The following is a 14841-nucleotide window of genomic DNA, read 5'->3' on the forward strand; positions in this document are numbered from 1 at the left end:
CCAATAACATGTTCAAGTCTCTGCAGTAAGATGCTGTGATCTAAGAGGACAAGTATGGAGACAAGTCCTTTGTCCGAGGCTAGGAGAAGATCATTGGTGACTTTCACCAATGCGGTTTCACTACCTACTATGATGGACTCTAAATCCTGGCTGAAAATCCTCAAACAAATCATTCTTGTGCAAGTGGTCACATAACTGCTTTGCAACAGCTTTTTGAAGGATTTTGGAAATAAATGGGAGATTGGATATTGGTCTATAATTAGCTAGGACACCTGGGTCAAGAGTAGGCTTTTTGACTGGAGGTTTAATTACTGCAACCTTAAAAGCCTGCAGAACACAGCCTGTTAATAGAGAGAAGTTAATCAGATCTGATATGGACGTGTTGATTAGGGGCAATACGTCTTTGAGCATCTTGGTCGGGATGGGGTCTAAGAGACATGTTGATGATATAGATGAAGCAATTGTTCAGGTAAACTCATTGAGATCAATGGAAGGGAAGTAGTCTAAGTATAAATGAGGCCAATGTACTTGATGGCACATCTGTGAGAGCTTTGGGAGTGGTCCAACCAATTTTTTTCTCTAATAGTTGTGATTTTATTTGTAAAGAAGCTCATGAAGTCATTGCTGCTGAGATCTAAGGGAATGTTAAGCTCAACAGCACTGTGGCTCTTTGTCAGCCTGGCTACAGTGCTGAAAAGAAACCTGGGGTTGTTCTTATTTTCCTCAATCAGTGATGAATAGGTAGGTAGGTACTTTATATAGTAGGATAGTATGTTCTGGCACTACAAATGGCTTTTCTATGTTATTAAACTATCGTTCCAGGCTATGCAAAACTCTTGAGCATTTGAGATCCATATGGAAAAACACAGCACATCATTTAACTCTGAGACTGGACTGATCGCAGAGGGAAACGTGTGTGTATGTTATCACTTCACAGCTTCCTCAGAGTGGCTCCTGTCTGAATTATTCAGCCACTATCAACAGTCTCCACATTTGTTCTTTATGATTCCCCCTCTCCTATCCTGCACCTCTACACTCCTTCACATTTGTTTGTTCTTTAGTCTGCTGGGCTCTCCTTCATCTTCACTTCTTCACCTGCATCCTCCTCTGCTCTGTTCTTTCTGCTCTGTTACCTCAAGTGTTAAATCATTCTTCCCCTGTTCCATTTGGTCCTGAATCTTTCCTCTCAACTTCTCGCTCTTTATTTATCCTTTCTGGGCTCTTTTTTCTGTTTTTCTCACTCCTGCAATTGTCCTTGTGAATCATAATGAAATCGGTGAGATAGCAGTGTTTTATGGGTAAGGAAGCGATGGAAAACAGAAGGGGCTGCCAGACTTGTGAATCTATCTGTCACCACTGACTCATCCAGTGTATCTTTGTGGGGTTACTCGCACTCAGAATAATCTTTTCCATTTTCACCTCAGCTTGCTTCCTTTTGTCAGGTATTGAAAGGTGTTACTTCACCTTTCCTTGTCTGTCCTTCTTCTCTGTTTGTCATAACTCTTTTTTTGTTTGTCCATGTGTCATGTACCCATGGTGTAGTCATTTTGCTGATGGGAGGACCTGGGTGGTCACTCCTTTCTGACAGAGGAGGAAATGGCAGACCACTTGGCCAGTAAGTGAGAAGTGAGATGGTAGGCTAAGCGGTGTCTGTCCTGGCAGTAAAATAGATTAGTCCTGTGTAATCTGCTGTTTGTTCGATGAAACATGTGATTACAGTGTTGAGAGGAAACAAGATTTCCCATTGGAGCCGCAGCTTGTCATGGTTTGTGTGATTGTGTTGAAACTTAAGAAAAACAATGCCTACGTTCCCCATGGTGAAAACAGTGAAAGTTTAAACAAAAGACTGGATTCTTCTTTTTTGACAGCATCTGTTTCTTTTTCTCTTGTGTTAACCTTTTATTGAATTTGTTTCCTCACTCCCTAACACCTTGTCTCATCCTTTTGCACCTGTGTTGATAGTGTTAGCTCCAATGTGCTGAGCTTTGTGATCATGTGACATCAACCCACACGACCTCCACCTCCGTCGCTATCACCTGTGTTGCAGCTGCTTCCTTTTCTTAAAGGGCTGGTAACTAAAGTGACAAGGAGCCTACTGAAGCTTTCAGAGACATAATGCAAAGAGTGCTTTTGCTTGTTGGAAAGGAAAATTAAAAAACCCATCCTGTTCTTTTATTTTGCTCTGTCCGAAGGTGCTTTCTGTGTCCAACTGTCCCAGAATTCTGGCTTTCTTCCTATGCCCACCTCCTCCTTCCCACTCCTTCACCCTCCTTCCCAAGAGCTAGTCCAAACAGGGCACTAACACTAAGATGCATGATTTAAAGAGACATCAGTAACAACCATTTTATTTACATCACTTCTCAGTACTCAAGTTATTTGCTAATATTTACATCTGCTAACCGCTGAAAGGATTAACTCATCATTTTAAACACTTAGTTTCACACTTTCCAATATGTCTCAGCAACATTTGCTCCTTTAATGCATCCCTAATTTTCATTTCCTGTCTTGTCTCCTCTTCTCCTGTGATCTCCTGCCTGCCCTTGCTGCTTGTCTCTGACCCTCTGGCTTTTCCTCTGTCCCTCTGGCCCCCTCTGCTGTGGTGGGTGTGTAAAAACAGCCTCCAGAGGACAGGACCTGGGTGTACTCTCCGCTACACTATGGCTCAGAGTCTAAGGCCCTGCCAGATGGGGATTGGGAAAGAGAGACAGTAAGTGAGAAGCATTGGACTAAAGTATACAGGAAGGGTCCTTAGACAAGGAATAACATCAGTTTGGCGGTGATTGTTCATCTGGGAAAACAAGAAAAGAAAGAATGAGTGGTAACTGTATCCTGTGTAAGAAGCATCTATAGTAAAAGCAGACAAAGCCTCTCAGGTTCAAAATTCCATTTCTATTTCAGAAACCTACCTCTACATTACAGCATTCATTTCTCATTGTTAAGTGAGTGGAAATGTTCAGTGACTGCCTGCATGACCATTTATCCCATGACCAGCCATCCTGTGTCCCTCCAACAACAAGCTGCTCAGTATTTACTGCACCACTCTATCGGCCTGCATGAAGCTGTTACACTTGTGCATTACCAGACTCCCGCACCTCATGATTATACTTGCACATGGACATAATTTTTTAATTAGAAGATGTTGGTGATCTTTTTAAATCCATTAATATATTTGTTTTAAGCATTTATGATAGGTAAATCTGACAAACTGGACAGATAAAGTGATAAAAATGTGGCTCCACATTGCTTGGCTCTGACTGTTTTCCCTTAGAGGTTATATATGAGGTCTCTGGAAGGCTGCTTGTCTACTTTGTTCGGTGTAGCAGCATTTGCCATGCTGTACTGCATGACATTCTTATCTGACTCATTTTGTTTTTCATATTCTCAGACAAGACAGCTAACACTAGGGATGTCCGAATCAAGGTTTTCTTTTCATGTGTGACAGAAGGTGTGAAAAATATCCCAAACTGTCTGCCAAACTTCTTTTATTTTCCAGTTCCATAATTTGACACTGCAGATCTGTAGGCCACTTGTTACTTTTTGTGAAACAGTAGCCTCTCAGCCGCGGTAGACAATGTCCATCCCAGTGAGTTAAAATACACAATGTGCTTTGAGTTGCATTAGAATTATGTAGTGAGTACAGATCAATAACAATATTTCTTGCTGGTTCAAGACATCCCTACTTTGCAGTATTAGTTGTTCTAAGATAATTCTCTTAAAATGTATTAGATGTGGGGTAAATGCAAGCAGACTTTAAAAAGCAGTACACAATAACTTACACTCACATAGTGTCACTTTAATGTGTAATGCATGAATACATCTACACTTTCCTGATTTTCAGGTACTCAGGGGTGTTTGTCATGTCTATGAGATTTCACCTGGCCTTATCTATTCTATTTTCCTGTATCCACAACCTTTTAAAAATGAAATGTGATTAGCTGACTCAGTGTTTTACCATCATTAACAAATAATGCATGAGCAGATACATATTTTACACCCCAGGGAAATAAAACTGTTTGATGTGGTCATTCTTTTTGTCTGTCCCTCTCCAACAGTAAAGCCTGTTCTCTGACAGAGAGGAGTGAACATGTGGGTGGAGAGGACTCATCAGTCCAAAATCCAGATCTCAGTGGGCTCAGCAGGATCTCTGTCTGATCCCAGGATTTTTGACACACATACAGAAACTGAACACAATGAGAGAAAACAGGGACTAGAGTACGGGGGGGGGCGTCCTATCAGTGATGACATCACTGATTTCCAACCATTCCCACCTTTCACCTGTAACTATTGAAAATGATATCATTGTGTGACATAATACATATGTGTCTGGCATACATGAAACACCATAGTAATGTAATGTGTATTGTTTCTGTTATAGAAACACAAGCACAGCCCTCCCAACAGGATCTGGTATGCCCACTCACTCTGCAAAGCAGAACTCTTCTTCTTTAACATCAGTTTCACATTAGACTAAATACAACAATACTACCTGAGCTTCTGCTGCCATATGAGAGTCAGTCAGAGGATCCAAATCAAAGCTCCATCAATTTCGGAACACTTTGCTGTTACAAGATATTTACTGAATTCTTCCATAATTGACCCAGAAGTGAAAATGAATTCATTTAAGCTGCAGATTATACTGACCCTACAATCAGCTCCCTGCTGCCATTAGAATGTTCTAAATGAAATGCACGCTGGAAGTCATAGTTAACTTCTCATTTGATCATTTTTATGTACACAAGTTTGTACTTTTGATGTGTTATGAAAGGGCCTGATATTTTCTGATGTAGTTGTACAGAAGACTTTCAAGTCCATCCAAGCTCTGAAAGTGCTCCAACTTGGAAGTCAATAAAGAAAATGAATGGGACTGAGCACCACAGGTAACTCCTCCCCCCTCACAGTTCAACTACTTAGAATAAGCCCACCAACCCTTTTTGTACAGTATGCCACACACAGATTTCAGTGTGCTCACTGAGGAGTGAGTGGTCACACCTGTGGAGTAGAGGACTCTGCTTGCGCTCATAGAACAGGAGTTCCTTAAGTGAATAAAAACAATGATGAGACATTTTTGAAATAATAGAATAATTTACTGTAAATGTTTTTGAAACTTTTTTAAAAAAAATTCTTCAGCTATTTTACTATTGTGAACATTTATTTATTTTGTCTGTCTGTATTTTATTTAAATTGTCACTTGTTGCTGGTGTCTTTTTTGTTTCATTTTGCATCCAAAGATTTTCTTAGTCATTTCATCACTGCAGCTTATAGTAGTTTCCCAGTTTTTTTGTACATTTTTGTTGTGTAAATTCGGTGTTAGTATTTTGTTCACTTTACCTCCTGTGAAAACGGCTGAGGCTTAGGACTACTGCTTTCAAATAAGAAGGCAGCACTAAGGCAGCAGACATTGTCAGTCATTATAGTAATCACCACATCATTACAATGTCTTCCAGTGGTGCCCTATATTTGGACAGACACACACAAATTATTTGTAACAACAGAATTTCACATTTTTCTTTTTTTTTCAAGTGGAAGAATCAGCTAATCAGTAACATTTGCTTTTTCTGGTCATCCTCACAATAAGAAATCAACTGACTGGAAATTTCAAATGTTTGTAGTTGTAGAGCGTCAGCTGTAGTACTTGCAGTCACTATTGTACTTGTTATCTGTATATTTGAATGAGCACACTACATTGCAGTGTTGACTTGGTGTCACACAGCAGTTTGTAAATGGATCGAATTGTTGTTTGCACTTGAGGACCTGAAGATTATCTAGTGATAGAGGCCAATTTAACATACGTCATGTTAACCAGACATCATACATTTCAGTTTTTAGGTATGAGTTTCTGTTCACACAGGTTGATGCTTAGCATTGATTTTAGGATTATCACGTGTGTGTTGGTGAAGTCAATCACAGTCATTGTAGGGTTAGAGTTCACTGTTCAACAAAGTTGAGTTTTTATCTAACTTCAGAAACAGTTGCTTCAGTTGATTGGTATGTTTCTATGTGTGTTTGCGTGTGAGGGAGGACACATCAACTTCTGACAGTGTAAAATATAAATCAGCCCATTTTCATCATGTGCAGTGGCCAGTTCTAATCAGTTTCTGTTGTTTGTCAGATGAAGACCATAGCAGCAATATATTGTATAGTCTAGTCTTTAAGTTCATTTTAATTGCTTTATTGAGGAAGTTTTTTGTGTAGGTTGATTGTTTATATTTTTTCACTTGTGCCGTTGTATTTATTTTTTCTCCATAATTGTGCTCCTAGGAATGTGTACATACAATTATAAATACATATATAAAGATATACAAATATATTTTCCATTTGAATTGGAGAATATTATTTTTATTTGGTTTTATTTTTGCTGCTGAGCAAAAAATGATTACAATTTCTATGATTTACTGTATCATATTCTTGGGTGTGTTTTTTTGAGATGCAGCTGCTTTATATTTATGGTCTATAAACCACAGCTGTTTCTTTCTGAGATATCCAAATTGGAAAGATGTGTGGGTTTTACTGTACATTCGAATCAGTAGGAATTCTTCCAACTTCAGCTGTGTTGTGTATGTGTTTTCAAATCACTGTGCCCTTGTCCAATAGGGAGAGTCCTTTACAGAGACATAGCATGAGTTCAAAATGAATATGCATATCAGAAATGTGTATTTATATATATATATATTTGTGTAGATGCATCTATTTATACGTGAGGATAAATAGATGGCAGCATGTCTGTGTGTGTGTATGTGTGTATGTTTGGACTCAATCAGAATGAATACAAATTAAAGCAGTTTTATGAATTGTTATCCATGGAGGTGGTGTCACGTTTTAGTTTTACTGACTACTTTAAGTCGTTATGCATTAACACTGACTTCACAAGTCATAATTGTCATATGATTAACTACTGTAGGTACTCAAGACCTCAGGACTTAAAAGAACAAAATGGACTAACAGATGCTTTGGTTTTACTGTATTTTAGGGACCTTAGAGCCTATAGGCATACCTTCAGTTCTGTTTCATTAGCACACTTGCATTCATTTGACTGGATTTTATGTAATAAAATATAAATAGAATAGAAATATAAGCTCAATACCATATAATAACAAGGATAATCACTTTATTTGGCCAAGTATGTTACACACAAGGAATTTGTTTCCAGTACAGAACCGAGGCAGCCATCTCACACCAATGGTTCTAACCATCGGGGGCAATTTGGGGGTTCAGTGTCTTGCCCAAGGACACTTCGACATGTAGACTGCAGGCACTGAGATTCAAACCTCCAACCCTCCGGCTGGGAGATGACCACTCTACCCACTGAACCCCACTAATAATACATTCTTTTACCATCATTGTATGTGTGAAAGGTTAAGGAATCACCACAATGATTAGAAATCATTTATGGAAATCTGTCCATGGTTGTAATATATTGCTCTAGACTAAACTGTTAGACAGAAAGAAGAACCAACCAGTTGACATTACCATCCAGGCCTGCCAGTAGGACACATCTTTCCACAATGCAGCTGTGGGAGAGAGAGAGTGCATTTGCAAATGTAAATGCAGGATCCAAAAAACATCTGATCAAGTGAGATCGTTCTGAATCCTTAAGATAAAGTTACTTTCCTGGTGCACAGCCAGGTGTCCATTCTGACCAAGCAACTGTAAGCGCTGCTGCAGAATATGACCCTCAATCACACCACAAACAGAGGACTCTCAAACAGCCTACAGCTATCCTTTTGTAATTTGAAGAATAATGAAACATAATTGTCCCAACAACACTCATGTAAAAATGCTTAGAAGTTGCAAATGTGTCCATCTATTTTCCTTGGTTCCTTGGAAAGAATGAAGAGCATGCAAAACAGTGGAGTAGCTATAAATTAACAATAATTGGTCTATTACTTAATTAACAACCTTCTTTATTAACTGTGGGATTATTGTATAGTTGATTAATATACAATATAGTATAGTCAAGTGTATAACTTATTTTTATTTCGAATTTTTAAGGTGTTTGCTTGGGTGTAGATGATCCATTTTTCCAGCTTTTTTGGAGACTGGATATTAGGTTATAAACCGCTATATATCTATACGTAAAATATTGTTAAAAATGTATGCAGGCTGTTCCAAGTAAGGAGAACAAGTAGAGGTAACACCTCTCTGTGTTATCGTCTGTGCATAATGATTGGTCGGAATTTTCAAACAAGAAAATGATTGACTATTATATCTGTCAGTCAATAAAATGACATTCCCAATTGGTCGAAACCAACGATCCTAAGCTCACGTGCTCGTGGGGTGGCCTGCAAGCTGCCAGTGTAGTGTGTGTGTGTGGGGGGGGGGCATTGTTTTTCAATACTTGTGCAGCCCAAAATCCATGGGTTACTATCTTCGTGGGGACCGGAAGTCACTTTGTGGGGACCAGCCGTTGTCATGTTTTATGTAAACGATGGGGTGTAAGGTTAGAGCAAGTGTAGGCTTTGGTTAAGTGTTCGGGTTCGGGTTAAGGTTAGGGTAAGTCTCCTGGAAATGAATGTAAATCTATGTAGGGACCCGGTAAGTGACAAAAACAACGGTGTAATAGTGCTACTGCTACTGCTTGTGGGGAAGTAAGTTTCTTAAGTTTACAGAACTAGTCTTCTGCAATGGGAACCCGAGATGATGAATACGACTACTTGCTCAAAGGTAATTTTGTATTTAAATGTGGATAACTGACCGTGTTTCCATCACGCTGATAAACGTCTGGTGACAGTAGTAGGAAGTAAGCCAGGAATAATGCTAAAGTTAGCTATACTTGGTAGCAACGTGATTATCGATGACGTGACAGCTGCTGGTAACTACTAGCTGTTACAAATTCATCTATTCGACACATTGTGTGTGTGACTATTTGTTTTCAGCAGTGTACACTTTGATCAGATTGTCTAGTGCCGCTAGTGGCTTCATTTTGTATTAGCAGGCTGGCGTTAGATAAGTGAGTAGCTAGCTTGCTAACACTGGAGATATAATTTGTAATACTGTGGTGAATTGCGTTTATAATAAACAATAGGCAGGTGATGCATGATGCATAATAAGGGCCATTGCTATAAAGTCATACAGAATAAAGTCTGAATAGGAATTGAACAAAAACTAGTAACTTATGAAGTATTAAATGTGTACAGTACAGTAGTGCAAAACTGGAGGAAGCAAGGTGCTGGATTGAGTTTGTAAATAACAAAATATGTGTTAATGTATGTATATTCTGTGTTATTGTAATCTACAACGGTTATTCTTAATTAACTTCTTTGCAGGGTTCACTGAAGCTTAAAAGTGTTGCACTCACTGATTTTGTACAAAGCAACAGTGAGAGGAAGACTGCAATCTCGGCCCGTTGTTTCAACATGACACAGCAGGGCTGCTATTCTAATGTTTTTGGTTGCAGTTGTACTAATTGGAGACTCTGGAGTGGGGAAGAGTAACCTACTGTCCCGTTTCACAAGAAATGAGTTCAACCTGGAGAGCAAGAGCACCATCGGGGTGGAGTTCGCCACCCGCAGCATCCAGGTGGATGGCAAGATGATAAAGGCTCAAATCTGGGACACAGCTGGACAGGAGCGCTACAGAGCAATCACCTCAGCGTGAGTTTAGTTTTTTTTGTTTGTTTTTGTTTTAACGTATTATTTACAAGGATTGTGATAACGGGGTAATTTATAGGCTAATATTTCTCACTAAGGATAGCCAAGCAGGTGCTGGTTGAGCTCCTTGGCTTGATGAATTACATGTCTGAGCATCTTCAATCCCAGGACACATTTCTAATTCCATTATGTAATACATAGGTTTGGCTGACATAATGTGACAATGTTAAACATGGCATAGACAATTTAAGGAAGTTCAACATGTAAACATGCAAGTAAACATTCACTTTCTTTGGAAAGCTGCCCAAAATGACGTTCATGCCTGGATTTTGTTTAATTTGGTGATAAATGTTACATGTCAATACACATTTACTGTACTTGAACAGTAAACCTTGACTCGACAGTTTCTTCTCTTGCTCTCCTGTCACCAGGTATTACCGAGGTGCAGTCGGGGCTCTCCTGGTTTACGACATCGCCAAGCACCTGACATATGAGAACGTGGAACGCTGGCTGAAAGAGCTGAGGGACCACGCAGGCAGCAATATCGTCATCATGCTGGTTGGCAACAAGAGCGACCTCCGCCACCTCAGGGTGGTGCCCACCAATGAGGCTCGAGCCTTTGCAGGTAAATCACCAAGTGCTGTCATTATGGACACAACAAATGAGGATTATCTTGGGTAATTCAGGTTTTATTTAAGCAATTTATAAAAAATGCTATAATTTATATTTTTCTGATCCTCAGAAAAGAACACTCTCTCATTTATTGAAACCTCAGCTTTGGACTCCACTAACGTAGAAGAAGCCTTTAAGAACATCCTCACAGGTATGAACAAGGGGAAAATGGTGATAATGTGGAGGTTAATATAAATGTGACTTTTAACTGAACTAAATCACTACTGCTTTCTCTCACAGAAATCTACCATATTGTATCTCAGAAGCAAATATCAGACAGATCTGCGTATGATGATTCTCCAGGCAACAATGTAGTGGACATAAGTGTTCCCCCAACCACGGATGGGCAGAGGGGCAACAGATTCCCTTGTTGCCAAAGCCTGTGACACTTGTATATTCCTTTCCTGTGTGACTTTTTGTCAGCCTTTCCTCTTTTCAGTCAGTCATGCTTGCTCAACATGATAATCTCAGAAGTCTCTGATCCAATATCCTGTAGTTGACATTCCTTTTCAGTGGTTTCTTCTTTGTGTTTCTTCATTGCTGTAATTTGGGCGGAACCCCTGTCTTTTGTACCTTAACAGCCTTGTGAAGTTAATCTTTAAGATGTTGTAAACTGCAGTTTCTTTTTAATTTACCAGCCTTTATGGTCCTATTGACCTGCTCCTGGAGGAACAGTGAGGGATCACTAGACCTGCTGATCAGTGCTCTGAGTGTGTTCTGCTTGCCTCCTTTCCTCAGACCTGTGACATGATCTACTACAGTGAGATCCCAGTTTTGTGTGGATAACCTGATTCTGCTTGTCATGTAATACAGTTATAGAAGAGGAGCTGAGGAGAATATAACTTTGGAGGATTGATGCATACTCACTGTGGAGTTTCTGGCCGCCTCTTTCATTTTGTTTCACTTCTGAGCCCTGTGCCCACTGTGGCATGAAATTAGCATGAGCCAGAGACCAGACTGGCTGTGACTGTCTGACTTAAGTCATGGGCAAGTGTGAAACAGATTAAGTGTTTTTATTTGTATTTGTAAGTGTTTAGTGTGTTAATCTTAGTGCACAGAGATATCAAAGAAGATGGATACAATCAATATCAGTTTTGGGTTTTCTCATTTGTTCAAGGCTACTAAATTTGCAAATCATTGCTGTATTTGACATTCCAGGCTTTTTGAAAGAAATGTGTAAAATGCTGTATAGCAAAATACTGTTCTAGATTATGGTGAATGATTTGTTATTTGTGAAATAATCAGGAACAAGCTCAGTGTTTAGTTCCTCTTTTGAGTTTGCTTAGCTTTCTTGCACTTATGTCCAATAATTTCAGTGGAGCAAATCATCTGATGTTTTTTAAATACACTCAGCATCTTTAACAAGTGACATTTTTGTGTTTCTAAGAGAAGCCATGTTAGTGGAAATTACAAAAATGCGCTTTGTGGTTTCCTTTCATATGTTCCAGCAACCTTTGCTGGCATGTGAATGTGATATCTGTTAAAGGAAATGGATAAAGCTGTGTAATAGCGTTTCAATTGAAATTCAACAAATTGAAACCACAAATGGTTGTTGGTTGGGAAACTGGAACTGAAAATCAGAAATGTAATTTGTCTCTGGTGGTTGGCTGTGAAACCCCCTCCACCCATCTGCTAGAATGTTTTCAAGTGTGATTGATTTGACACATTAAACTACATTGCTGTTCAAACTAATATGGACAACATTGCTGCTGTCTGGCTACTGGCCTACACAAGTATTAGGCTACTAACCATAATCAATTATGAATATTCACTACGCAGTTTTGAGGTCTTTTCTAGGACTACAATAAAATACTGTGGACATAATTTTGTGCTTTTTAACAAAACTCGCTTAAAGACGACCAGTAACGTTTTCAGCGCATTACACAAATCACACACATTCTTGTGGCCGTGTTACGCATGTGCTGTTTCGGTCCGCGCCCCTCCCTTTGGAAAGCTGTTGCTGTTCACAAGTTGTCCAGACTGTGTTTGGCACTCGTCTGCCCTGTGCTCTCTATAGAGTCAGACAGCTGATGATGAGCCTCTGGGGTATATTTAAAGCCCCGGGGAAGCGGAAGCCTGGCCTGCTGTGCGTTATCAGCTGAGAGCTGCTAGCTAGCTCAAGGCTGAACGACATATCATTAGCTAGCTAGCAGTACTGCTGTTAATTCACACACACGTATAAATATGAATAGCGAAAGAAATGGGGGGTTATTGGAGCAGTAATGCCCGCAGCCGTAAGACAACTCTGTAGACGAAACCGGGTGAGTAGACTTTTTTGCGTTCATTTTTACACCAGCTGCACCAGCACTAGCAGCTGACTGTAGCTCCTGACAGCTGGCAGCTAGCAGACAATACAGCTGTGATAAGGCACTGACCACGTTTATTTTCCAGACAATAAAAATGGACAACAGATTGACATCGAGAACAGAATGGCTGCTGGATAAAATTTAGACAGCTGGCGTTTATCTTCTTGATATGTAAAGCTGTGACACTGCTATGTACGTATCGTTGAGATGACACGATACTACACTGTTCCAGACAGTAGTCTGGATCAAAGCTGTCACATCTGGCTACAGCGGTTAACGTTAGTCATGGACGCCCACTTAGTCATGGATGTGTCTCATCGAAATGTAAACATCACATTCCAAAATATTCATTTGTCACTGTTCTGTTACTGTAATGAATAACAGCATTTTAAAGACAGCAGGACAAATAAAGTATATGCTGTAGCTGTTGGCCTCCTATCATCAGTGAGGCAGTGAGGGCAGACAGCTTCTTATCAATCTGCTACACATTACACTCGCTGCCACCGATGAACAAACTCGCTGGATAAGCAGCTGCTTCAGGCAAATTGTCCCACCTCCACATGGACAGGTTTCTTGTAAATGACAAAAAGTCTGTGTGGATTCTCACGTGGCAGGAAATTAATGATGTGTGATGAAACATACTTTCAGATAAGATCTGTTGTAACAACGTTGTGTGTACGTAGATTAAGTCTACATTGACTTTATACAAAATACAATATTGTTCATAATGTTGGGTGCAATTTTAAATATATTTAATTTCATTGATTTTTAATAACCAAACAGAAAATGTTTTACAGCTTTAATAAACATTTTATTTAAGCTAACGTTACCACAGTATTCAAATGACTGTTTTTTTGTTTTAATACCCTGTTGTTCAGTGGTGGACATTTGTTTTTAAGTACAAGCTGCTTTAAGTAAAAGAACCAACACCACAAACATACTGTTACAAGTAAAAGTCCTGCATTCAAAGTTGTAATTAAGTCAAAATATATAAGTATAAGCATTGCCAAAGTGCTCCTTATATAGAAAGACTCATTCAAAAACTATATATTATATTAAAGTATTATAGTTATGGATGCATCAGTGTGTAAGAATCACTTACAGTTTTAACTACTTGAAATACTGCTGGACAACTCTGTATCTGCAAAGTGACTAAAATAAATGTAATGGAGTAAAATGTACAACGTGGCTGTAAGATGTAGAGAAGAGGAAGTACAAAGCAGCATAAATTGGAATTACACAATCTAAGTAACTTAGAATTCTACCCAAGTACAGTACTTCAGTAAAAGTACTTGATATAGGTTATATGAAAAGTCATTGCTTTTCTATCCATTTGTAGAAATTAACATTTCCCAGCTTGTGGAGAACCGAGTCAACCTTCGCCTCTGACCCAGACGCCCCCACCTCCATCTCTGCAGCCAGTGTCTGGCCACTGTAACCATGACGACAGGTGGGTGTTGCCACCTGCCTGGCTCACTGTGTGACTGTGCCAGCAGCACGGGCCTGTGGAAGAGTGTGGAGGAAGCAGGTGGTGAGGGATGCCAGGTGCTCTATGTCACCCAGGTCACAGCCATAGATGGACGGTTGCTGTCCTCTGTGCTCAAACCCATGGGCACACAAAGGTAACACTGACGAAAGCTACGATCACACTACTGACCTGAATGCTCATGCTCAGTTTTGATCTTTTTGCCAGATCCAGTTTTTTTGTTGTTGTTGTTGTTGTTGTTGTGTTGATGGTTCACATTTATGTTTGTAAGTGAGATGTATCCAGCTCTGATTTCAACGCCAATGTCATGTATGTGGAGATTGAACTGAAATGTAACCTGTGCTTAAACAAGAATAACAACATCTGGACCAAGATCTGGTTTGGTTTGTTCACACTTCCATGAAAAGATGAGTCATTGGGAGGGGAAAAAAAAGTCCGATTTGAGTTACTTCAGCAGGTAATCTGAACGTACACTCATCATCTCATGCTGAATGCTTAAATTGTAGCTAATGATAGCCTCCTTGTTCTTCTACTTGTTCTTTATTAGGGTGTGTGTGTGTGTGTGTGTGTGTGTGTGTGTGTGTGTGTGTGTGTATACAGTGCCTTGCGAAAGTATTCGGCCCCCTTGAACTTTGCGACCTTTTGCCACATTTCAGGCTTCAAACATAAAGATATAAAACTGTAATTTTTTGTGAAGAATCAACAACAAGTGGGACACAATCATGAAGTGGAACAAAATTTATTGGATATTTCAAACTTTTTTAACAAATAAAAAACTGAAAAATTGGGC

General features: G+C 39.5%; 3 protein-coding genes across 5 annotated transcripts in view; all 3 read left to right on the forward strand.

Annotated features, from left to right (window-relative positions):
- The window catches only part of pip5k1ca (phosphatidylinositol-4-phosphate 5-kinase, type I, gamma a), a 52021-nt gene extending 47791 nt beyond the window's left edge, over window positions 1-4230 (forward strand). The window contains exons 18-19 of one of the 3 annotated variants that reach the window (XM_020612256.1): window positions 2618-2707; window positions 4053-4230. In XM_020612256.1, the coding sequence (XP_020467912.1) occupies window positions 2618-2707; window positions 4053-4055 (93 nt within the window). In that variant the 3' untranslated portion in view covers window positions 4056-4230. The other 2 variants (XM_020612257.1, XM_020612258.1) reach the window with 2 other exon arrangements.
- A 4246-nt stretch (window positions 4231-8476) lies between these two features.
- On the forward strand, window positions 8477-11951 carry LOC109966991 (ras-related protein Rab-11B-like). Its single transcript, XM_020612287.1, has 5 exons — window positions 8477-8661; window positions 9395-9590; window positions 10019-10212; window positions 10330-10410; window positions 10500-11951. The coding sequence occupies exons 1-5, from the start codon at window positions 8622-8624 to the stop codon at window positions 10643-10645; spliced, it is 657 nt and encodes a 218-aa protein (XP_020467943.1). The 5' UTR covers window positions 8477-8621; the 3' UTR covers window positions 10646-11951.
- An 86-nt stretch (window positions 11952-12037) lies between these two features.
- marchf2 (membrane-associated ring finger (C3HC4) 2) overlaps window positions 12038-14841 on the forward strand; it is an 8336-nt gene continuing 5532 nt past the window's right edge. Inside the window, exons 1-2 of the mRNA XM_020612286.1 lie at window positions 12038-12520; window positions 13905-14187. Of these exons, the coding sequence (XP_020467942.1) occupies window positions 14006-14187 (182 nt within the window). The 5' untranslated portion in view covers window positions 12038-12520; window positions 13905-14005. The remainder of the gene's footprint in view (window positions 12521-13904; window positions 14188-14841) is intronic.

Source organism: Monopterus albus, unplaced genomic scaffold (assembly GCF_001952655.1).
Source record: "Monopterus albus unplaced genomic scaffold, M_albus_1.0 scaffold122.1, whole genome shotgun sequence".
NCBI lineage: Eukaryota > Metazoa > Chordata > Actinopteri > Synbranchiformes > Synbranchidae > Monopterus > Monopterus albus.